The sequence below is a fragment of the Helicoverpa zea genome, chromosome 6 (genome assembly GCF_022581195.2).
Source record: "Helicoverpa zea isolate HzStark_Cry1AcR chromosome 6, ilHelZeax1.1, whole genome shotgun sequence".
NCBI classification, from domain to species: Eukaryota; Metazoa; Arthropoda; class Insecta; order Lepidoptera; family Noctuidae; genus Helicoverpa; species Helicoverpa zea.
The window spans coordinates 6,303,061-6,327,682 of record NC_061457.1 but is presented as its reverse complement, the minus strand read 5'-3'; the positions used below and the strand labels follow the sequence as shown (position 1 = coordinate 6,327,682).

Genomic DNA, 24,622 nt, shown 5'->3' with positions numbered 1-24,622 from the left:
AAATTAGTTTCCAGATTGTATTTCCAATAGAACAACAATTGCACTTAACCTCATTTAAAGCTCACGAGCGCGGCGCAGGCGCAGCGCCGACGCCAACAAACGACAACGTGCTGCCACAGTCAACGATACTTCATAAAATTATATCACTACATAACAAATTACAACAATATTTACGTTGGCACCGATTTATATATAGTTATATAAAAACATTTGTGTTTCCACACAATATAAAAATATTTACTTAAAGTACTTACGTAAATACACTTAGACAATTCTAAATTAAATCTCGACAAGTTCAATAAATTCATTGTTTCTTACGAGCTACATTGGTATTGACGTGATATCGGACAGGACGGCCACATATTATACAACATGGTTGCGCACTCAACTATGCGCTGTACGGCTGTTATATCTTTGGTAAAAGTATTTCGTTTCATTTGCCCTATCCATCGGCCATTACTACAGCCGATATAAAGAGCCTCGGACCCTTAAAGGTCTTATGAGTTAGATTTTAAAAGACAATATTGGAATTCGCAACAGACACGAATGTGCAAACTACAATAAACAACTGACCATCAATATGTGACAATATTAATCGAGTGTCGTGCATCTCTGTTCAATCTTCAAGAAACATCGAGAGAACAATAAGCGACTAAGTATGTTTATAATAACAATTGAATTAACTACCACGTACAAGGCACTAAGATTAGGACACTTCAATTTCACCTTCACAACATAGACAGCGGACGCTCCGCTAGAATTTACATAATAAGTGGTGTCTGTTCAAGATATTAATTAGACCGCTGTTGTACAATTCACATAAAATGTGTATTTAAAATACACGATTTCTTCTTCTTTTGTGATGCTACATAAGTAATTAACTTTTACCGTTCCTTTACATCAATCCCTTTCTAAATTGTATATAAATATATTTTTTTAACATCGTGACCAAAATATAATAACCTTTTTTTTCTTTTTTTTTTTTTTTGTTAAATCTTTTTACACCAATTTTTCTCCCACAAACTCCGAAAATCACATTAATAGAGGTAACAATTTAGACATAAGCTTACACTTGATACCGGGCAGTGTTTAAACAAGTCAGAATAATAGTAAGTTTAGCTGAAATTATATTAACGTGAATATTTTAACATGAGACCAGTAGAAAATATTTGCCACTCGAAAGCAACGCCCGGCTACATGAAAAAAACTGAAACATTATGATCATTCCCACAAAGTAACAACTTCACAGCAAAATCATATTTAACGTGAGGTATTTTAACAAACAGTAAATGGCAGAGTTAAAACTTAGGCAAAAGTAGATCGATACACATAATACATTGGCCGGAAGATGTTGAATACAAATAAATGAGCACATGGCCTCCATGCAAACGTGACTTAAGTTGCTTAATATTTATTTATATTCAACTTGTTTGCGGCCGAATATATAACAATCTGGATCGACACAACACTCCGGCTATCAATCGAGGTTGACACTGACTTCGCCGACTCCCTAAATGTCACTGAGGGAAATTAGCTGTTGTAACTTCAATAGTGACGACTCGCTAACGAATTGTCGAGATTAGAACGTATGTGGCCTACGTGGGCTCGGTCTTGACGGCGGCGCTGGCGGCGACCGCGGCCCGCGCCTCCTCGGGCAGACGCTCCGGACTCGTGAGGATGTCCGTGGTCGTGCACAGCACGCGCAAAGAGTTCAGCACCGCTGCGCGCAAACAAAGAAACAAAACTCAATCTTTAAGTCATTTATACAAGTTAGGCTGACAAATCAGACCAGCAGCTGTATCATCAACAGGTATTGGGTTGCTCGGGTAACTGGGTTGAGGAGGTCAGATAGGCAATCGCTCCTTGTAAAGCACTGGTACACATTTGCATCCGATTAGATGCAGATGAGGCAGATGAGGTTGACAAATCTTTTCGGAGTTCAAAACAGACATCCTTCGAAATGACCAATCTGTTTCACTTTGAAGATATACAGAGGTTTGAAGAAGCAATCATTACCTATTTCTTGGAAAACACCTCTCAAGCTTATCGGGCTATATCGGCATAAAGCGGTCAAACACCTAGAGCTTATCTTCACTGTCTGTCACTTTAGATAAGACTGAACTAATCATGTACGCGAATACACCGTCCAATGTTTTAGCTGGATCAGATGATCGTTGCTTAATTGGGACACATTTCGTTCGATAAATTATTGTCATATCTCAGATTATTGACAGCAACTACATGTCTCGAGATCTTGACAACAAGCAATGTAAACCCAAACTTAGGGCTCTTGGTTCGGTTGGACGGGAGAAAGGAAAATTACCGCTTTGAGATATTTATAATTATTTATCCGACCCTTGCCTATCGTTCTGCGGATGTATCGAAATAAAATTTAATATATTATTCCTATTCTAGAGATGAGGCTATTTGGTCTGGCTTCTTCTTCTTAGTCGTACACTCTTGTCAGAGTGGTCGTGGTCATGTAGGGTCGCCCACTGGTGCATCAGGTGCGATCGCTGCCTTGGCGATTCTTCTCCATCGCTCCCTGTTGGTTGCCTGGCGAGCGCATTCTATCACAGGGATCTTGGTGGCAGATTTGATGGTATCTGTCCATCGTGTCGGTGAACGACCACGCGGTCTCGTGCCTTCGACTCTACCCTGTATAACTAGACGCTCCATAGAGTCACTTTTGCGGGTAACGTGTCCAAAGAACCTAAGGATTCGTAATTGCACAAGCGACGAGAGCCTTTGTTTGATTTTTAATTCGTTGAGTATGGACACGTTAGTCCGATGAGCGGTCCAGCTAACCCTGAGCATCCGTCTCCAGCACCACATTTCCAGGGCGTCGATCCTTCTTCGGTCCTGCATCCGTAACGTCCACGTCTCGGCACCGTAAAGAAAGATCGGAAACACTAGGCTTTTCATAAGGCGTATTTCTGGTTATTTGGCGGTCTTTCCAGATTTTATCCAGTCTTTGTGCAGCTGATCGAGTCATGGCGCAGCGTCGTCTTATTTCGAGGTTGCAGCCTCCACAACTATCAATGATAGAGCCCAGATAGATATAGCTCGTGACGACTTCACAGTTCGCAATTGGTGTGCTATCTGGGTTGTTGTCGTTTGCTCTATCCACTATCATCATCTTTGTTTTGTCGCGGTTCAATTTAAGTCCAAACTTTAAACTTGTTGTTTCAAGTGTTCGCAACAGATTACTGATATCTTCCTTTGATGACGCCAGAAGAGTTGTGTCGTCCGCATACCTCAGGTTGGATATCATCTTCCCTCCGACCGATATACCCTTATCCCAGTCCTCCAAAACAATGCGCATAATGTACTCGGCTCTGTCGGTCTGGCTATTCGCCAACATCTTTCTGGAGATGATCGGCAACCGGCTAGATTTCGCTTATATCCGTCAGTAATAGCTATGTGCTATCAAGATGAATATCTTTGCATACATTCTTGTGTATTTGTCGTATTTATAGATGAACTAGCTATTGCCTGCGGATTCACCTAGATCCGGGAGAATTTCATCCTATACTCGAGATAAAAAGTAGCCTATGTTATTCGAGGGAGGGGATCGTCTAGACCTAAACCAACAGTGAAATAATTTTTCAGTTATGTCAGAGCTTATAAGGTACAAACCAAAATCATCTCTATAAATATGTTTAGAAGTACATTTAGAATGGTATGTATATAAGTTACCTGGTCGCATCTCGACGAGCGAGCAGTGCTGCTCGGCCCACAGCAGCGTGGTGCGCACGAGGTCGGCGGCGCTGCTGCACGACACGCACGCGCTGAACGACTCCACCAGCGCCGCGCTCACTACGCTGAACTGTACCACGGGCTTAGGAAATATATTAGCGACGAACATATTACGCTTGTTATAAGCTTTTCGAATATTTAAGTTGAATTAGGATATATATGTCTTCTTCGAAACAAACTTCACGAAATGTCATGTGCCTAGGGCCCGAGTTATACCGGAATGGCAGCGGCCGCCCGCCACGCCGCGAGCTGCCGCGCGCCTCGCGCGTCTTGTTGATGTTTTCACGCGCGGCCGCTCGTGGCTAAGCGGGCGGGCACGCGACCTTTTCAAGCTTATTATTTCTTTATTTTTTGTCAATATTCCTATTCTTCCGTTACAATAAGAATTCATTGTAGTTTGTAAACATGAATTAACTTGTTGCCCCACGCCTAGAGAAAACCCACTCCAAAGTTATCTAATAAAACCCATGATGAAGATAAATTGTAGCTACACGTGATAAGTGAGCTTATAACATTTCATGAACTGGGCATATATTTGCCGTTATCGTTTATTTATCATTTACGCACTGAGGTATATTACGACAATGTAGAATATATGATTAGTAAAAAAAGTGCAAGTCTGGGCCGATCATACGATAAGATATGTTCGTGTCCTTGATCGGAAGCCCTCACGAGACTACCTAGTGACTGGCGCATGTTTTGTGACTCAACTATCAAACTACCACGAGGCAATGTATAAATACCATAATCATGACGATTATTTTTGTAGTATATGACAGGATGAGATTTTTAAGATAACACTGCAGAGAACAACCGTTTCAGATGTTGTTTAATTACTGTTTACAGTTTTTAAGATATTTATGATTAATGTTCCAGTATTAACAAAGCCAAATATAAACACGGCTCTATGAAATGTTTCATCAAACACATGATCCCTATTTATTATGAGTTTTTCATAGAAGTTGTGGAATTCTTCCATAGCCTTTCGCTGATGGCCGATAAGATGTACCTATGTTGTAACAATGTGTGACAAAAAGATATGTTCGTAATTAATGGAAAATGCCATGTCCTGTCACGTCAACGATTAGCATAATTATCGATATTGGTGTAAATTTTAGCTTTGTATTTTTGATTTATTTGCTTTGTGCGTTAAACATTATTTACGTTTGGAATCTCAGATTTCTTACATGCAAAAGAAGTATTATTAGTTCCACTTTTTACTACTTCATTATATACATAGGTAAATTAAAACAAGTAGAAATATTCTACAAATAGAACACAAAAGATATCATGGAATTGGGACATCTTGTAAATGTCACAACAATCAATTTTCAAGATAAACAGTTGCTATGCTATGTAAAATGCCGCTAGGTATATAAAAAGGCAACAAAAGCCTACGGCCAAACTTCAACTGTTGCAAATCTATGTTTGATTATTCCATAAATTATCAGATAGAAGGACTATGTATTACACAAAAAAAGTTTTAGAAGGACCAAATTTTAATAATTTGTGTAAAAGTAAGGACCAGTTGTCGACTTTAGTACTATTATTTCAAAGTCGCAAACAGGTATGTTGCAGGCTAAACTGAATGCTCAATCAGTTGGTAGATGGCGTAATTTTGAGACAACATTGACATTCGAACTGAGAACCTCCCTTTTGGAAAGTTGGATAAGTGTCTGTGACCATATTTCTTAACGTCCGAATCGAGAACCTCCCTTTTTTAAAATTGGTAAAAAAATACGCAATATGATGATATTGTTTTGAAAAGGATACCAGCCAATACTTCCAATTCTGCATGGTGCGGTTGGCGACGTGCCTCGCGAACATCTCGCGCAGGCGGCCCGAGCGGGCGCGGGACACCGGCGCCCCCGTCGCCGGCAGCAGCGAGTGGCAGTTACTGCAACATACACGTCACTTGTTGCAGATACAATACTGAACTAGGTTTGCTTATCCGAATTTGGGAGCGAGTTGCGAGTGATTTCACGATGGTTGCAATAGGTCGGTAGCTATTTATTAGCGTGTGTTATAGATTTGTAAAATAGCGTTAGGTATACCGTATACCTAACGCTATTTTGTGTCAAATGGCTAACTTCGAAGCAAATCTTTACAAATAAATTAAGTTTCGGATTTTCAGAGCAAATGCCGGTAATCTCCGCTGATGTTGTCTTGTATAAAAAGTTTGAGATGTAAGTAAAATGCAATAAAATAAAATCAGAAAAGGAATAACACTTTAATTTTCACATTTCAATTTGTAAATTAATGAAAACCCAGTTCCATTGTGTAGACGTAAAATTAAAACAGATTTACATTAAATAAATTAAATTAGAAGGTTAAGGATGGGCGGGGAAGTATCGGTAAACCCTCGTGACGTCACGCGATAAGCAATAGACGGATTTGCAATCAATCACCGAGGCGAAGTCATTGTTGCTAAATGAGTAGCATACATTAATATTAAAATCTCTTCCTGTTTACATTTTATTCTACTTTTAAATAACGTGAATACGTACGTTATAGAATTGTTCAAGCATTCTATCTGCTGTCGTAAGCTCTCCATTTCTTCTTTAATCTGATTCCTCTCGGCTTTCAACTGCTTTATGTACTCGGCACCCTTCTGTAGCATGGCAGCTTTACTTATCTAAATACAAGCACAATTTTATTTAGTAAATTATTCTTTTTGTACAAATGTTTTTGATACTTTCAACTGTGTTTCTGCTCGGAAGAAGTCCATTATTATTGACAAGGGAGAATAGCGGAGTAAAATATTGCGTTATACTCCAAATTAAGTTACTTGATATAAATACGATGCCTGATACTCATTTATTTGCTATTTATTTATATCTGAGCTAATAGGCATAAATTTATATTCTATGAATAATAGAATATTACATTAGCAGTAATTAGTACACAAACCTTAGCGGCGGGATTAGTATTAAGATGTGGTATGAGGGCCTGCAGCGTGTCGAAGCCGTTCTTGATGTTGTAGCGTCGCTTCTGCTCCGCGTGCAAGTGCGTGCGGCGCGGCTCCCGCGGACTGCCCGCGCGGGGAGACCCGGCGCCAGGCGACGTCGGCGGCGACAGCGACTGCACAACACACGCCCTTAATGACCACCACTCCAGGAAGAGGTCACTCTAAACTTATATACATCATGGAAGACAGTCACCGAAATGACTATTCTTGATGCTCTACACCAGAATCGTAATCGTATCGTAATCCGATTGTAAGAACAGTAAGAATGAGACGAAGCGTATATGCAAACGATTAATATGCGGAATTGTTGAAATGAACGTTCAAAAGTGATTACTTTACAGGCTTGGACAGAAAATCATCGATGCGGTCTACCATCAGTCTACGTCATACCTCCCAGTTACTCACGTGATGCGGCGACATGACATCGCTGCCGATAGGCGAGGGCTGCGCTCGCCTGATCGGGGACTTGGTGGGGTCCGACCCAGTCCCATCCTCCGAACTGTTCAGCTTGAACAAGCTTTGGGCTGCAAGAGCAAAAACATGAGGTCAGTGGACCGCGGGGCTCTTCAGGCACTTCATATTGAGTACAGACCGGATTAAACAAAATAAGGATGTTCTGTAACAATGCAGAATTGGTTAAAACGACAATAGAAGAAACATGACTTGCTGTTTAAGGGTATTTTATCCGATCTGTGACCTTAAAAATCGTGCGAGCGAGTGACATAATAAAATAATGTAGCAAATAGACTGACAGTGTTGCGCTGAGAGCAGCTGCGCGAGCATTACGCTAGCTTGCGGCAGCGTGGGCTCGGAGGCGACGCTGGTGAGGGGCGGCGGGCGGCGCGCGGGCGGCGCCGGGCCCGCGCTGCCGCCGCCGGCCGCGGCCTCCGCCACGCCGCTCGACGACGAACGTGAACGAATGCGAATGCCGCCAGGGTTCGACTCGCGACCCTGCAAATTGTCAACGTTGTACGTACACGTACACCCGCACTTACCGTTTCAAATCATTCGAGAGTTTGCCGAGATTTCATTGCACGAGGATACGAGCGATTAAATCACTCTTCACTTCCATAGACATCTGTTGGTGAATATAAAGGAAATCTTGTAGTACGCCCAGATAAAAATAAACATTCAATCGCATTACGTCAGCAATTCAATACTTGAGAAGCTCGATGCTCGGACAATCTCGGGAGGAGCTGAGGTCGTTAGAGTACGGAACAATTACGCCGGGGATTGCGCGCGAGAATATGTTTTCAGTCCGGATGGTTCTGGCAGAGTGTGTCATGTAGTAAACAGGCATACCCTGGCGATGTGCTTGGCGGGCGCGTCGAGCGCGGGCGGCGCGGGCGCGGGCGGCGCGGGCGTGCTGACGCTCCAGTCGGGGTTGAGCTGCGAGCCCAGCGGCAGGCTGTGCGACCGGAACTGCTCCTTGTTCACGCGCGACACCACGCCGCCACTCGAGCTCGCCACGCTCGACATCTATACACGGTTGAGGACGAAACTGAACCTTAATACCAAACCAAATAATAATAATTCTCTTAAATAGATATAGGGCAATTCCTACCTGTGGAGCTGTGACGGGCACCAGCGGCGGAGAAGGCATCTTAAACGAACGGGGATTCACCGTTGAGGACGCGGACTTCGCCTTATACGAGTCGACGGGACTCGGCTGCAAGTACTGCATCTGCGGCGACGCCTGCCGGGAGCCCACGGAGCGCGACTCGTAGCCCTGCGGCGACACCGGCGGCCCGCCCTGACTCATGCTCTGGCCGTAACTCTGATACTGATTGTTCTGAACTTGGCCTGAGTAGTGAGACACCCTCTGTCTGGGCTTCTCTCGGGCGTACCCACCCCGCCCTTGTATCACGATAGTTGAAGCGTATTTAGAATTCTGTAATGGCTGCTGCAGCAACGATACTGTTTCCGGAGCAGTTTGTGATGGCGGTACACCTGTAAATATAACATACAGTTTGTTTGTGTTTTCAGTAAAATCAGCTCGGCTTTTGTTTTAGTGGCTAAGTAATAAACTCGTGTAAGTGTTATTCAGTTTTTATTCCAACTTTTCAATTGTATATTGTTAGTAGCAACCTCAGCACTACGATGCTTGATTCAACTCACCTGTTGTATATTTATTATAGCAAGGTTCAGATTGCGTAACGATTTTTGGAGTATTAACATATTGTAACCTAGACGATTTTGAAACGTAAACATTATGCATTTGTTGGTCTGACTGTGCCGTATTCTGCTGTTCATAAGTGATCGGTTGATATGGAGATATCATCTCTTGAGCATTCATCATATTGTTTTGTAGTTCGGACTGTGTGAACAGCCGCCCGTTGTCGTACATTCCCATCTGCTGCTCATTCTTTATCGACTGCTCTGCCATCGCCATCATCTGAGTATTGTTGTTGGTGCCTAAAATTGCAAATTATTTACTTGTTTTGAACAACAGTACTAACTTATCTCTTTATATTTTTCTGCATTTCACGATGACAAAGAGCTGTCACTTTTATGACATTGATACGGTTGGCGCTTGAAGCGCGCCATGCGTCATCGTGTAATGTGACACTATAAATAGTAATACCGTGCAAAGACATCTGACTGGTCGGCATCGTGACTGCTGTGTTGCTCTGGTTGCTGCTCATGAAACTCTGCGGGGAGTACGTGTCCACGGACATACCACCTCGGTACATTGATTCCTCCGACGTTAACGCCGATTCCTCCGGTACTGGCGGTAACAATCTAGGCGTCAATAAATCTGAAACATATAGACAACAAATTAGTTATGAAGATTTGATATGGGAAATTGCATTAAAAATTGGATAATAACATACCTTGTAGCGGTTCCAATGTATCCATAAAATCATCCAGATTAGGTTGCAGAGGGCCTAAACTTGGTTGAATGAAATCTGCTAAACTCGCGCCTCTAGCTGAAAATAAAATTAATTATTGAGATACCCTGTCAAATAAAAAATAAGGTATCATTGTATATTAGCACAGGTGTGTTTACCAATTTCCCTGCAGTCGGGGAAGGCGAAGGGTTGGTGGCTGCTGATGGTGGAGAACAGTGTGTCAGTCATGAAGTTGAGATAGTCCTCGTCTGTTAGCATATTGCCTGCAAGGTCGCTGCATTGCGAGAACGATTCCACCGTGTCCATGTCCGATATCTAAATAAAACATCCCACATTATTAAGCTTTTTTATTTTCTTAAATAATATGTAAAATATGTAGAAAAGTTTGCCTACCGTGTCCTGAACGGATGTGTCTCCTTTTCCAAGGAGTCGCATGATATGAAACTTGCGCCATTTTTTATATTCTGCTATAACCGCTTCTGCTCTTCGTTTCCAATATTTACCTTCTAAAATTGTTGCCTAAAAATATATTATATTGAATTAAAGCACTGTTATTTTGAAAATTTATAAAGTAAATAATAAACATATGTTTAACAATTGTTACCTCTGGTTTAACGTGTGTGTCAACATCAAGCGGGGAAGCGAATTGGCAAACCAATGTGTTTTGTTTCTTTATAACTGTAATCAATAATTTATAATTCTTTATTTAATTAAATATAATTAGTTAAACCATAAATTAAATAGCCGCTTTAAATTGCAACAACTCCGAGTTTCGGGTCAAATAGAAGATTTCGCTATCCACATCACGGCACCTTTCACTAACGTATAAAAGTAGATAAATAAAGAGCATAACAGTCCTTTTTCGAATAGTTACATAATAACGTCTTACGGCCAGTTTCTTCATCAAAAGTTAAAGTTAAAGTAATGTCTAAAGTTAAAGTAACGGTCAAATTCGTTTTTTCAAGGCTAAACAGCAAAATTCATAGAAAAATTGAATTTAACCGTTACTTTTACTTTAGACATTACTTTGACTTTTACTTTGGCTTTAACTTTTGATGAAGAAACTGGCTGTTAATGTATACAAATAAGTATTATATTATTTAATAATTTGACCTACATAATATCCTAGATATCGGTAAAATAATAGACAAGACGCTAGCTGCGCCTTGCATAAATCTGTGAAGCATTTCTGTATCTTACTTAATTTATTATTCAACTAGATAAATACGATAAAATGTACATACTTATCGACGTAATACATGACACGCCTTCAAACATGCAAAGCGTGGGCGTGGCTTATGACAATAAATAATTTTATATGCAGTCGAATAAAACTTGACAACAATTTGTAAATCTTTTTCACGTGACGCTTTTCAGCTCTTTTATTTACTTCTACATTAAGAGGCAAACAAAGCTTTTGAAATCACTTTCTACTCAACGTTTATAAAAAAATATAATCAATAAGTTAGCAGACCACAATATCTATCGGTGTGCAAGAGAATCACTGAGTTGGCCAGTGGAACAAAAATATTTTATTTAAATAAATGTACCTAAATATTGCATTATATCAACGTGGCAGCAGCAATCAAATATAAATCAACCTTGTCTTTATTTTAATGTCCAGTTCGGGGTTATCGTTATCTCCTTGTACCTATGTAGGTGATCCCAGCTATTCGCAGCTACATGTACAGGTGTTTAGTCTCCCAGACAATAACTATTTGTATGAAACTTATACAAGTAACATAGTATCATTATCAAAATATTGCTTTTACCACGCGGCCATTGCGTGCTTGCTGGATACCACCGATTCGTACCTAGATTTTTTTCCTTGTACATTTTACAAAGACTTCTAGTTATTATATCTAAGACCTGTGACACATTATACGTAACACGAATACCCATAGCGTAATTATGCATAAACCATGCGACTAAATCACAGTTTTAGCATAAAATTACCATTTTAAATTCAAACACTGGGAAACTGATCACGCCGAGAGCGAATGCGAGAATATGATTTTTTTAATACAATTTCTATTAACCAGTTTGATCCAAAATATTGTGGTTCATCGGTAGATAGTAACGGTGATAAAACAATTGTGTAGGCAAGAAGACCACTTCGAAAACTAACATGAATAGTAACAAAACCTTGATTTTATTTTAAATCAATAATCATATTCATATTAAGCTTTTATGTTTGAATATTTTAAATGTCTAAAGTTCAAATAGTTAAAAAAACGTTGGAGCACTTACACTGCATGTGCCAGCACCGCCATATGACGTTGTTGAGTCGAATCTTGTCCTTCCACCGGAGTTTTATACCTTTGAAACGATTCCATTTAGGCGAGGTTAATTTTTGTCTGAGAAAAACAATACATAAAATATGTTTAGAAGAATGTCAACTCACCATGCTCTTCCCGCGTTCACCCAGTCACAAACTAATGTTACATAAATTAACTATCATACTAATGTTAACTATAAATGTCCTTGAACTAATAAGAAGCATTTTAACTTTGGAATAATTTAAAATATCCATTATTACAAAAAATAAAAATAAATATTTGTCAAAGGTGGAGACAATATTGTAGTACTGTGCTGCACAGTGGAAACAAATTGTCAGACAATCAAGTGGTAAGCTGGTTATCAGCATCACTATCAATATGTGATCTTAAGCTTATTGCAAATAACAGCTTGATAAGAAAGAAACATAGCCTATCTTATCAACTGTTTCTACTTGTACAAATACAAGGCAGAAGGTAAATTAGAAAAGCAATTTGTTACAATAAATTTGATATTGATATCAACTTTAATATGTAGCAAGCTTGAAAGAATGGCAACGTATTGCTTAACGTACTTTGCTGTAATATACATTATGTTTGCATCAACCGGTATAGCAGGCTCTTGTATGCAAAATTGACATATTCTTATGTCCGACGCCTATGTCGTTTTGCGTGTTTGCTTGGATTAACTATAAGTGATAATAAACCTATACCTAATGGCTCAAATTCAATCAATCACGCCATCAAATAGTAGACGACTATGACAAAAAAAAATCGTTTGGTAAATTCGCGACTTCGCATGCTATCGGTTGAACTCGATGATCGGTCTTACAAAGAAAAGTTATGTTTTATCAAGATAATGTGCAATTCGCACATCAGTTTACATCTTCACCAAAGTCCATAGGTGTGCGTGTATTGAATTAATTGTTACCCTATCTCCCAAATTCACTTTATTTAGCTTTTTTGTATAGTTCGTTATCGCATTCTAAGAAACGACATTGTCCAAGAAAGACTGGGCAAATTTTTTCATGCAATTAAAGAAGATTTTTAGGGTTCCTTCACATCGGTTGTTTCGTGTCGGTATGGATGCCATCAGGAAGCGGTGCTTTTCCTTCCAGCGAACAGACTTACACTCGTTTATAATATAAAAACCATCTTCAGGTTTATGGTTTATCTAAAGATAAACTTCGAGGTGTCGTAATAAACGGCTACACTGTTAGAGCATTCTCATTTAACGCTTAACAAATACGAAGATTAGTAACTCGTATTATCAATGAATAAGTATTTAGCCCCACGGTACGCCGAGCTAATACTAGAAACGATTACCACTTCTAATGAGTACTAAAAATTACAAAGTTACATAAACTCGCAACTCTCAGATCATGCTCACGAATTCCTAACAAATAATGTTCCATTGGTTAAAGCTAATGCTGACATGGATCCGACGCAATTGGAGTATTTCAACATTTCTTACATATTATAAGCTGAATGTAACAGTATTATTGACATTGATATTGAATCTTTTTTAAGGCTACAAATCAGAATTTTGAAATTATAGTTTTAGGCAATAGTAAACCTAAATACTGGGTAGAACATGAAAAAGGGGTTATTTAGAGTCATTATTACTGATATTTTTTGTAAGAGAGACTGATTACGTTAAGATAGAAAGTAGGAGAGATGTTATAAATCAAAATGAACCTCATGGACTCCCCAGTAGGCTCAACACATAACATACTGCAGTAGGCTTAATGTTATTGTTTACCACTGGAATGGAAAAATACTCAAACTTGTGAATACAAAATTATAAAAAGTATGTACTTACTATGAACATTAACTATGCAAATAGTTAATTAGGTAGGAAGTAACTAATTTAACATAATAATTTAAATAATAAGATCATTTTGTAAAACTATTGAATAAAGATACATGAAGGTTAGGTTCAATAAAAAAAAAAATAATTTAAATTCATACAATAAGTCCACTATATTTTGAAATTTTTAAGTGATCCTTTATTGGTAATGTGATCTAATTAAGATTATTAACTAAAATCTTTTGTGACAAATAACCCACATTTACCAACTATTACAACTTCTTCAATACAAACAATTATTAATTTTACATTTAAATACTTTTTGAGTTATTACTAGTTTTCTATTATCATTAGTTACTTTAGTGATAGTGATTACAACTCAAACCTTCTCCATGAGGAGGGCTGTGCATACTATCTTAGATTGATAATAAGTTTTTAGGTTAGCGATAGCCACCATTGTCAGAAAATTGCTTTTGTTATTATGTTGTAAAAACATGCACATGCAAACCATGTGTATTATTGAGTATTGTCATATGTACAGTTCAGTACTTACTACAACTACAGTACGAATGGAGTAAGGTTCCCAATATATAGACATAAATAGAGTAAAGTGACACTACAGCATAAATAAAATGAAAAGTAATTTATTTATAACTAAGTAAGTATTCATAGACTGACTTATCTCAGCATATGACCTGTGTCTTTTGTACGGACTATGATGACCTCCTCTTATCTTTGCATGCTAAACCCAATGGAAACATACTGTTTCCTTATTTTTAAAGAACATTTGATGCTTTACTGATAACATGTTTTTACTATAATTAATAATATATCATAATAACCTTGATATGAAACATATAGCAGGTTTTTTTGTTTAAAATTTGTTGCAAAGTTTATTCTGAAAATAATTAATTACTTACTTTATATTAATCATAGGCTTAGATTCGAAATCTACGTAACATTATTTGATTTATGATTACTTAGATAAGTATGCAATAACAGTACTGGAAACGTAAGTTAAGCATGTTCTACTAACTAAACATGTACCAGGAAAACATCAATGCCAATTAACAGCTCCAGTATGTCTATTCTATAATCATCTACGTGAATATATGTTTGTGAAGACTTACCTATACGCCAAAGTCATACATTTGAACAACTTTGTTAAAGATATTTCTATAGAAAGTTGTTGATGCTGTATACTTTCCTCTTTATCAGGTGTATAGGGTTTCAAAGCCCCGGCAACTGTATAAGTGGCCACTGCAGTAACTTTCTGAACATTTTGTTTCTCATCTTCATCGGGAACTGTAACCAAGTCGTCAAAGTCGTCTTGGGCTTCTGCTTCAAAATGTGACACCATGAAGTGACCCGAGTGTATAGTCTCCTTTTCTGGCCGGGGCTGCCGTTTCTCAACCTCGTTCATTTTGATGGGATGATTTTAGCTGTTTGTCAGAGAAGTAATTCCTTCAAGTTCTTTTGAATTACGTTTGATAAAAGGTCTATCAACTTTTGGACTTGTCCATATTTTTACTTATCACTCACACTCACAGAGACACATTGTTTTTTTCATCTGACAGCTAATGTTGCTATTTAAATCAAATATGCCAGAATTGATACATTGCTAGACATAAAAACTATTTATTAATAAAGTCGTATCGTAGCATAGCGTAGTAAATCCTTAACTGCCTAGCCGTTTCCCAAATATGTTGGAGCCTGGGTAGGCTTTCAGTCTAACCGGATGCACAGCTGAGTAGTGAATACCAGTGCCTTATATAAAGTGACTGCCCATGTGACGTCTTCAACCCAGTTTTCCGTAACACCAGGGAAGATGGAAAATAAATTGTCTCGTAATCAGTATGTTACTCTTGCAAACACATAATAATATTGTTAGCAAATTGTACCATATAATAATATTATGTTTAGTCTAATAGAACCTTTACCTGATATTTGTTGTACCAAGCACTATATCGAAAGATTGGCAGAATGGTGGAGACTTTAGCGTACCACGGGAGAAAGATGAAAAAAATAGTGACACTGCTGATGACAGACAGCGGTGGATTATTGACATTTGTAGACATGGGAAAAACGTATCATTGAAAAGAAAAGATTGATATGTATCTTTTGATCACTGGGATATGTATCACTCTTTTGTATCTCTATATCCTTTCGAATCCGTGAGTGACATTGTACTGTTGCTCAGAGTGACTCGCTTCGTTCAATTCAATCCAATGTATCACTAAATCAGTACGAACTAAGAGTGATAGATTCGTTTAGGATAGATAGATTTGTATATCAGTTTATAATATTTTTAAGTTTATTTTTTTTTATTTTTAAGTTTCTATTTTTCATTTCAAATTTAAGTTTACGATTTATGTAATTGGCTGTTAAAGCCGTGTAAATCGAATAAATAAATAAAAATAATGGTCAAACACTTATTCTCGGGATTGAGAAAGTGAGACAGAACATTCTAAGTAGGGAAGTGCGAAAGAGATGTCTGGACTTTCCGATGAGAAACCGTGACGCCAGCCGCTCAACGCTGTGTGTGCGAGTGCAACACAGATACAAACGGACGACGGATTTAATGAGTTGTTAAAGATACACTGATACATTCGGATTTGAACTGATACAAAGAGTGAGTGATAAGAACGGAAAGATACATATCTTTTTTATCTATCACTCCTGAGTTACCCATCTCTAGACATTTGAAAAGAAAAAGCGCCAACTCTGCGAAGTTTTAGTCCAAAAGCGCATTTTTATATTATTCTTTACCTTTTAATAGAAGTTTTAGCATCAAACAACTATACTGTATTTCAGCAAAAATGACGTCGTCACCTAAATTCAAGAATTTAGGTTGTAAGCCTAAACAATCTCCAATAGAGTTAAAAGAAAAAATGAGAAAGGTACACATCATAGTTATATAGTTATCTTATCAGAATCCTTGTTTATTTGCATGTGAAAGTGAGGTACTTTGCATGCACCTTTTCTTTTACGGTTACACAATAAAACCCTTAATTTTTAGGGGGAAATTCAAAGAGTTTGCCTACTTACGTCCTCAAAGTAGTCCTCATAATATTATGACGCGAATGCAGGAGCAAGTACTGCTATAACACTTTCGTACCTACCCAGTCCTAAGACGACCCACTGACCGATACAAAGAAAAAATTATGGATGACTGAAACATCAATATACCAAAAGTTATATTACACTGTTATTTCATTACAAGAATTGCAGTGCTTTTGTACAACAACCTCTTAACAAAACAAAATAATCTCAGATATATCGCAATGTACCATTTTAAGTCATTAAATAACATGCAAGTTTAAGATTATTATGTTGTTTAAAATTTCAGAATTACAAAAACAAAATTCAGAACTGCCGTGGTATGTTGATGGATAAACTGCGAGGCTCATTATTGGAAAAAGATTTATGCAATACTTTAACAGACATATACAAAAGTTTATACAACGGTGCTGGTGACATTGATGATGAAGAATATGAACTCATGGAGGAACTTAAAAATGAGCTAGTACAGGAAGAACTGGAGTGGTATATAAAAGTTGTATAATAATTTAATAAAGAAGACATTTTTTTTACAAAAAAAAAGGCTCCAAACCTACAGAACTAATTAGAAAAATTATCTTACTGTTGGGCAGCAAAAAAGTATAAGCCTGATAAGTTTTATTTTAAAAATTTTGGTAGTTTTGTTGCAAGGAGAGAAGTCATTTTCATTCTAATAATGTATGTGTCTTTACTATATAAGTAGTTAAATGTTAAAAATATTGTTTTTACAGGTGCATCAAAGAGTATGAGAGAAGTCAAATGGAAAATATTGATTGGTCCTCAGTTGAAGAAGACAACAATGTAATTTGCCCAATATGCCAGAAAATAAATGTTCAAATTCGAAATGGGTATCTTAACTGCTCTCAGTGCAAAATTGCAATTAAAACACAGAAACCACTTGCAGAAATTAAAAAGACTCTTTTAAGTTCAGTAGATACTCATAATGCTATGTGCAATAGTAATGCACAGTTTGGAATAGTGGCAGAAGAAAATGAAAGTCATATTTACCTTATTTGTGATAGTTGTATGGAAATGAAATTAATAGTTTAATATCCTAAACATAATATTTGTTAACACATTTAGGTTTGTTAAGCTGGTATTCCAAACATAAATGTTTTAACAAATATTGGTGAAATCAATGTTTTTTCTGTTGTTACTAGAATAAGTGGTTGTGACAAATTCTTGTATTGTCGAGGATTTCTTTCGTTTTTTCTCTAATAAATTGTTATTTAATTGTTTGATGACACTATAAATAAGTGGTGTTTTGCTGTATCTATTCAAATCATAACACAATTTAAAGAATAGGCCTATCAATATTCCCTTCAGCATCTATATTTCACCCAATTTCAGTCAATGCATGTTAAAAAAACATTTTTATAAATAAAAATAGTGTAGTTCCAAAATCCAGTTAGTATATCATATCCAAAATACAATTTGCATATGAAGTAAACAAATATTTTTATATGCATAGATGTAAGGACAACTAGTAAATCTCTTTTATAAATCTGTACACACAAAACATGTTATTGTTTTGGTTGAAGCAATTATAATCATTTTGTCGTTTTCTTAACCCTAAAAGTTAGTGTAGTATAGCTATTTTTGTTAGCAATTGTAATTGATTTTAGAATATAACATAATAGAGTAGAATTTATTAGTTTCATGGCGCATGTCACCCTTTGTACCGTGAATTAGTAGTGTCGTTATTATATATTCTGTGATTGTAATTTTATAAGAACCCTTTTTTGTTATGATGACATTGCAAGAACATTGTGTATGAAACATGTCAAGGATGGAATTTAATTGTAGACCATAAGGCATTAGCTGTGTTAAAAACTATAAAAATATTTTTAGTTTTATTGTTAATATTTTTTTTAATAAGCATTATCAGTTTGTCATAGAGTATTCCTTAAAAGCAATTGTTTTTGATTATATTTTCTTAAATACTATTTATTTCTCTTTCATTAATTTTCTCTTATGTTGAGGTTGCCTAACAGAACATGGTAGAAAAAAAAAACTACTGGTTACAAAATAAAAAATGACATTTTAATCAATTCATGAAGCATGGTAACAAGGTATATTGTAAATTATTATTTTGTCATATCGGGGTTAGAACATTTTTATTACATGTGATTAATTCCTACCAAAAGATTAGACTAAACGGTAACTTGTATAAAATGTACATTAATTATAATATGTAATATAAAACAGTACCATCATTTTCCGATATTATTACATGGGCATCTTTTGAAATTGAATTTATTCTTAGCATAAAATGGTCAACTATATGAATTTACTCTAGGCCTGAAAATAAAAGCTTTTCAGTCAATTCTATAATTGTAATAGTCAACAACTCTGTGTAATGTATTTAAGGCATATAGTATAATCTGTACAATCAGTAAATATCACTAATACGACGCAGTACTGCTAACTGTATCCATGTTTTAGACTTTCTCTGCTTTGTATTACCCTTTAATATTTCAGTTTCAAATAACAATCTTTCTTATAACTTAAACACACTTTATTACGATATAATATAGTTATACATTATTATTGCATTCCAATTCTCATAAGCATTTTATAGGAAGTTCGTTTGATTATTATAAATTACAATAAAAACGAAATAATATTGTACAGATTATAAAAGTAAACAAGGACACACTTGTATCATTCCAAACAGAAAGTTGGTGACAAAATTATCAAGAAGTGACACAATTACAAATTAAATAAAATGAAAGAAATTATAGTGCTACGCTAAAATTATATCATCTATAGTAACGTATGTATTAATTCATTCTCTATGTTTATTAACTAACGTTAGTTTTGGCGGGTCTCGTGGGGGATTTTACAATTGAACTAGGGCACTTCACCTGAAGTGAAACAATTCCTTTATTAAATTTTACAGTTATAAGGCAATGCGTTTAAAAAAATAAAATCATATCTGAATTTATTAATTAAAGAATTTATTGCTGTTTATGAAATAATTTAATGCCGCATTTTATATGTACTTACATAATTATTTGTTCATAATATTTCTGAATGAAATTAAAACACAATAGCCTTTCTTGTACTCTTACATCTTTCTAAATTGTAACAATGTTACCCCTTTCAATCAAACATTTTGTGATTCTTTTCATATAGCAAACTGAGGAAATTCGACAACTGAGTACTTGCTACTTGCTCACAGCCTCGCAAGTGTATTATTACCACAATTTTATCGAATTATTGTCGTTTGTTATTATTGTGCGTGACATCGATTTACAATTTATTGTTTTTGCTAATCGAGGGTTTTAGACAATCATATCACTTATTCGAAAATCTGCAACACATTAAAACGTATTTGCCTCTTGGCAACCTTAGGACATTTAGCTTGAATTTTAATTAAAATAAATAAATATTACAATAAAAGAGGGCAGATGACGGTAGTAGGACAGATATAAATAATTTAAATTGCTAAATATGTGCAGAAATTAGACAGAATGTATTGAATGAAACTTTTTGGCAAAGTCAATATTCGAGTAGTTTGTCCAGACTGCCGAGAAGAATAGTTTTATGGAGGCTCTGGGAACAACCTTCTGTAACGTCGCTATTACAGTTTACAGTACACACCCTCGTGGACCTTGGGATGGTCACTAACGAATTTGCCAAACTTTAGATAGATTATACGACCTGCTTAGGTGGTCTTAATAATATAATTCCATTTTATGCTTGGCGAGCGATGTCAAGTGACAGTTGTCGAATTAGTTTAATCATTTAGAAATTCAGGATATCTATGTAACAAAGTTAACAGGAAGGATAAACCCGCTTTTCTCATTAATACAGACCAGTAGTTAAATTAACACAACACTTAACTATTTTCAATTATTTCTAAGGGTAGGTACTTACTATATAGGTAAACCTTGAACATCCATGAGGTCTTCATGTTGTTGAGCGTGAGAGAGTGCGTGCCCGGAGGAGGCTGGAGGTACCGCGAAATGGTGGTGCTGTGGTCTTGGGCGGCGTGGTGATCGTGCGGTTATGACACGCGGTTTGTGGATCTCGTCCATTACAGATGGCGCCACATAAGTAAAACCCTGTTCAAAAGGTCGTGTAAAGCAATGCATTTATTTATGCTTCTAGTTTAATTAGGGAATCATAAAGATAGATAGGTGATGTTTACGACTCGGTTCATGTTATATGATAGTGGAATATGGATGAGCTCACGCTCACGACTTTGCAATGTAAAAGGCCTCGCATAGCTTCCTAATAAAGACCTCGTTAAAATGACTGAAATGACTTGCGCACTTATTTCATATTTTATTTAAAAAAAGAGTTCCATTAAAATTGTGTTAACATTAACTTTTATTTATTTTTTTTATTTAAGCTTTATTTGTCTTCATAACAGTACATTAAATGTACTGTTACAAATAAAAATGTGAAATTCTATAAACAAAATTTTTATCGTTTATTTGTTACTGTTATGTAGTCCCTCTAGGGTAAAAGCCTCCTTCAACATTAACTTAGCTACAGCAAAATATCAGTTGCCGAGGTGCGAAGTCTAATCTTGCGCCAATGACGCACGTTGTGCCACTGAAATGGTTCTGCGGTCAGTCAAAAATCAGTCATTTGAAGAATCGGTCATTTATAGAATCAGTCATTTAAAGAATTGTACATTTCAAGAATTGGTCAATTATAGACCATGTAGTCATTTCGCGAATCAGTCATTCTTAGACTATATAAACCATATATGCGAAGGTAAAGTATTTAAGAAGCTCCGCTGTGCCAAATTGCAAAAAGTACATTTCTTATTTTAATAAATACTGTTCTGCCATATAAAAAACGGAACAGTTTCGTTACCTGAAACATGAGGTTGGCACTTTCACTAAGAGTAGACTCATCAGGTGAATCAATTGGTGTTTGCAGTGTAAATCTTGTATCAAACTGCGAAACATCATCATCACTTGTCTGAAAGGGAAATAATCATTTAGAACATGTCAAGATTATTTGGAAACAATACTAGATATTTAGAAAAAACATTCCTGGCATAGGTGCAGTATACAAAAACACGTCTAGACAAAAAAGCACTGCAAATTCTTTTTAAATATTACGCTTGGGTTATGAGCTTTTCCGTTATTTGTGCAATAGTGCCAAAACAGATTGAGCGTATCTCAAGTGGATTATTTTTGTCGTGTTATTACTATGAGCTATGATAACGTCCACCGTTATTGGTCTGAGCTCCATGGATACAATCAAAAATAGATGTTGTTTTTCCTTAATTGCATAATATTCAAAATAGATTTATGGCTTATTTACAGAGCATGCAGAATTAATTATGTTACAAATCAATTTGAATGACGAAAAACAAAATTGTTTTTTTTTTTTTTTTTATACTGAATATTGTCTTACCAGTCTGGGTTTAATAGGTGGCTCCAATCTCCTAGCAAAAACATCATCCCAATGTACATGTTTGAAGAAAGCATGACCACGGACGGCAGCGGCGCCCTGTGCTCCTAAACGCTGCGTCTCCGAGCGTTTCATTAAACGCCGTATCAAATCACGCGCGTCTTGTGTGAGGTAGGCAGGAAGCATTAGTTTACCTTTTAATATTTTCTCTATAGTTTTTGTACGATTATCTCCGGTAAATGGTGGCTGAAAAATTATTGTAGCTTTGTTAAAATGATACCCGATATTTGGGATTTTAGTACACAAGTAGGGGCCTATATTCAATAGGGAATAAATATGAAATTAATTGATTGATAGATTGCTTCTTGAGTCTTTTGAATGACAACAGTACTTTATCATGTGAAATCTTTATAGCTAAGTCTTTAACACAAAATATCTTCGTCGCTGTTTTGCGGGAAGAGACGCTGAAGTTTGTGGCTATACCCTGATGCTCTAAATTTGTTTATACCTCTACCTACATATTTGCCGTTTACTATGCAAAATTAACTTTGAGCCTGTTTAGTTTTATTAAAATACAACTGTATGATAGTATAGATTAACATTTAATAGTAAACTAACCTGTCCAATGAGCATGTCATACATTAATGCTCCAAGACTCCACCAATCTACAGCTTTACCATGGCCACTCCTTGTTAAGATCTCTGGAGCCCTGGAATAACATTAAAATTATGAGGATAGTTGTTTACACAGAATAAGATATATTTTGTTTTATAATAAAGCAACAAATACAACTACCACATCTATTTCCCAATATTTTGCAAAAACTGGATAGGTTTACATGGTAAAAGATAAATGGTAGATCATTAAATAGAATAAAGATTAATTTATCATTTACTTACATGTACTCTATTGTGCCACAGAAAGTATGAGTTACTATTCCCTCTTGAATATGTTCCTTACATAATCCAAAATCAGTTAGTTTCACATGGCCTTGAGCATCCAAGAGTACATTTTCAGGTTTCAGGTCACGATAAATTATACCAAGACTGTGTAGATGTTCTAATGCCAAAATTATTTCTGACAAATAGAAGCTAAAATAGAATCATAAGTTAAAATTGTCTATGTAGTAAATATTTTTTAAGCCCACTATGTTATCATTTTGAACTTACCATGCTGTATCTTCTAGAAATATGCCTTCACGTTCAAGATGCATAAACAGTTCACCACCACTCAAATATTCTAATATTAAGTATAATTTGCCCCCAGTTTGGAAAGCATAAACTAATTCCACTATAAAAGGGTGCTGAAATAAGGATTAAATTCAAATTTATGCTCTGAAAATATACTTGTATGTAGTAGGACATAAAATTCGTATTTTTAGTATACCTTTACAGCCTCCAAAATATTTCTTTCTGCTTTTGTATGGGCAGTATCTTTTTGATTGCGTACTATAGAAGCTTTTTTAAGGACTTTCATAGCAAAATGTGCACTTGCATCAGCACCAGTAATTTTTCGAACTTGAAAAACTTTGCCATATCCTCCCTTCCCCAAGACTTTGCGTAATTCAAAGTCTTGAGGACCAAGACGTTTGCACTGGCCTGGATTTACATTGTCTTCGGACAGTTGAATAGTTTCAGATCCTTCAGTCCTAAAAATAAGATAAAGTCATGTTCTACTAATTTAATGTATTCCAAAAAAATACCCCTGGTTACCTGAAGGTTAAGTACTTACTCTACAATGGCATTAACATGTAGTTCAGGTTCATAGTCCACCTAGAAAAATACAATGGTTAATAAAATATGTAATATTTTTCCAACCAATTGTACATTATGTTTGGACTAATAACTTTTTGATGGTCATTTCATAACACAAACAATTAGCCTTTGACTAAAGTGACAGTTTAATAAAAGATCGTGGACATTATTATCGCTAAAGAGGTAATAATCAATGGAGTTAGCATTTTCCTATGAAAATAAACGTAATCAACTGCGACGAATTTTATCCTTGACAATCAAGAGAATATGGAACAAGGTTTTAGGTTAAGTAATAATGAGGTGCCACTTAGTACACATCTTATGTTATAATTACCTCATCTACTTCAATTATATCGTCTTCATCTGAATCTCCAACAGTAACAGTATCCACATCCAAATCTAAATCGAAAACACCAGCCATATACGATGACATTTCAAGAATATCACATCAGCAGCCACTGTTCTTTGAAATAATATAAACGTCTATAGAAATCTAATGTTTATTTAGGGAAAAATAAAAACTGTTTAATTAAAAGAAAACGTTTACACAATAATGATAATAAAAAATGATCGTATTTCTCAACCAGTTTTTGTATCAACAATAGTGAATTTGAGAATGTATGTAATGAACTTCAACTTTATTCGCGAAGTAAGTAACAACACTAGGTTACGTCAGTGATGTGAATTCAAACCAAAAATATCGATAAAACTTGCAAATTTATATTATGTTATATGTACGTCTTTGGAACTTAGGCTCTTGATTA

General features: G+C 36.1%; 3 protein-coding genes across 6 annotated transcripts; 1 reads left to right on the top strand and 2 right to left on the bottom strand.

The window, feature by feature from the left end:
* Nucleotides 1–3: 3 nt before the first annotated feature.
* On the bottom strand, nucleotides 4–15,245 carry LOC124631211 (MLX-interacting protein). Of its 3 annotated transcripts, none has more exons than XM_047165456.1 (17): nucleotides 14,796–15,245; nucleotides 11,830–11,936; nucleotides 10,184–10,257; nucleotides 9,973–10,098; nucleotides 9,738–9,894; nucleotides 9,562–9,657; nucleotides 9,312–9,485; nucleotides 8,846–9,142; nucleotides 8,292–8,677; nucleotides 8,030–8,206; nucleotides 7,480–7,678; nucleotides 7,118–7,251; nucleotides 6,670–6,840; nucleotides 6,267–6,394; nucleotides 5,533–5,656; nucleotides 3,700–3,829; nucleotides 4–1,720 (listed from the first exon to the last, which is right to left on the bottom strand). In XM_047165456.1, the coding sequence occupies exons 1-17, from the start codon at nucleotides 15,086–15,088 to the stop codon at nucleotides 1,596–1,598; spliced, it is 2,898 nt and encodes a 965-aa protein (XP_047021412.1). In that variant the 5' UTR covers nucleotides 15,089–15,245; the 3' UTR covers nucleotides 4–1,595. The 3 variants fall into 3 exon arrangements, with proteins under 3 accessions (XP_047021412.1, XP_047021413.1, XP_047021415.1); XM_047165457.1 differs by having other exon boundaries at nucleotides 7,133–7,251; XM_047165459.1 differs by lacking the exon at nucleotides 14,796–15,245 and adding an exon at nucleotides 11,984–13,687 and having other exon boundaries at nucleotides 11,830–11,898.
* A 73-nt stretch (nucleotides 15,246–15,318) lies between these two features.
* On the top strand, nucleotides 15,319–18,671 carry LOC124631217 (RPA-interacting protein-like). 2 transcript variants are annotated; one of them, XM_047165472.1, is made up of 4 exons: nucleotides 15,319–15,519; nucleotides 16,480–16,565; nucleotides 17,015–17,211; nucleotides 17,457–18,671. In XM_047165472.1, the coding sequence occupies exons 2-4, from the start codon at nucleotides 16,485–16,487 to the stop codon at nucleotides 17,773–17,775; spliced, it is 597 nt and encodes a 198-aa protein (XP_047021428.1). In that variant the 5' UTR covers nucleotides 15,319–15,519; nucleotides 16,480–16,484; the 3' UTR covers nucleotides 17,776–18,671. The 2 variants fall into 2 exon arrangements, with proteins under 2 accessions (XP_047021428.1, XP_047021427.1); XM_047165471.1 differs by lacking the exon at nucleotides 15,319–15,519 and having other exon boundaries at nucleotides 16,366–16,565.
* A 75-nt stretch (nucleotides 18,672–18,746) lies between these two features.
* On the bottom strand, nucleotides 18,747–24,505 carry LOC124631215 (ribosomal protein S6 kinase beta-2). The gene is made up of 9 exons (XM_047165468.1): nucleotides 24,193–24,505; nucleotides 23,836–23,876; nucleotides 23,491–23,752; nucleotides 23,274–23,407; nucleotides 23,004–23,195; nucleotides 22,723–22,813; nucleotides 22,108–22,350; nucleotides 21,559–21,666; nucleotides 18,747–20,795 (listed from the first exon to the last, which is right to left on the bottom strand). The coding sequence occupies exons 1-9, from the start codon at nucleotides 24,289–24,291 to the stop codon at nucleotides 20,607–20,609; spliced, it is 1,359 nt and encodes a 452-aa protein (XP_047021424.1). The 5' UTR covers nucleotides 24,292–24,505; the 3' UTR covers nucleotides 18,747–20,606.
* Nucleotides 24,506–24,622: the final 117 nt, after the last annotated feature.

Excerpts from the sequence above, each read along its gene's own strand:
- LOC124631211 (XM_047165456.1), bottom strand. The coding sequence starts at position 15,088 with ATGAACGAGGTTGAGAAACGGCAGCCCCGGCCAGAAAAGGAGACTATA. Across the intron at positions 8,207-8,291 it reads TGCCCGTCACAGCTCCACAG|ATGTCGAGCGTGGCGAGCTC; the intron begins GTAGGAATTGCC and ends AACCGTGTATAG. Across the intron at positions 7,252-7,479 it reads GCTGCTCTCAGCGCAACACT|CCCAAAGCTTGTTCAAGCTG; the intron begins GTCAGTCTATTT and ends TTGCTCTTGCAG.
- LOC124631217 (XM_047165472.1), top strand. The coding sequence starts at position 16,485 with ATGACGTCGTCACCTAAATTCAAGAATTTAGGTTGTAAGCCTAAACAA. Across the intron at positions 16,566-17,014 it reads TAAAAGAAAAAATGAGAAAG|AATTACAAAAACAAAATTCA; the intron begins GTACACATCATA and ends TTAAAATTTCAG. Across the intron at positions 17,212-17,456 it reads GTACAGGAAGAACTGGAGTG|GTGCATCAAAGAGTATGAGA; the intron begins GTATATAAAAGT and ends TTGTTTTTACAG.
- LOC124631215 (XM_047165468.1), bottom strand. The coding sequence starts at position 24,291 with ATGTCATCGTATATGGCTGGTGTTTTCGATTTAGATTTGGATGTGGAT. Across the intron at positions 23,877-24,192 it reads ATATAATTGAAGTAGATGAG|GTGGACTATGAACCTGAACT; the intron begins GTAATTATAACA and ends GTATTTTTCTAG. Across the intron at positions 23,196-23,273 it reads TTTCTAGAAGATACAGCATG|CTTCTATTTGTCAGAAATAA; the intron begins GTAAGTTCAAAA and ends ATTCTATTTTAG.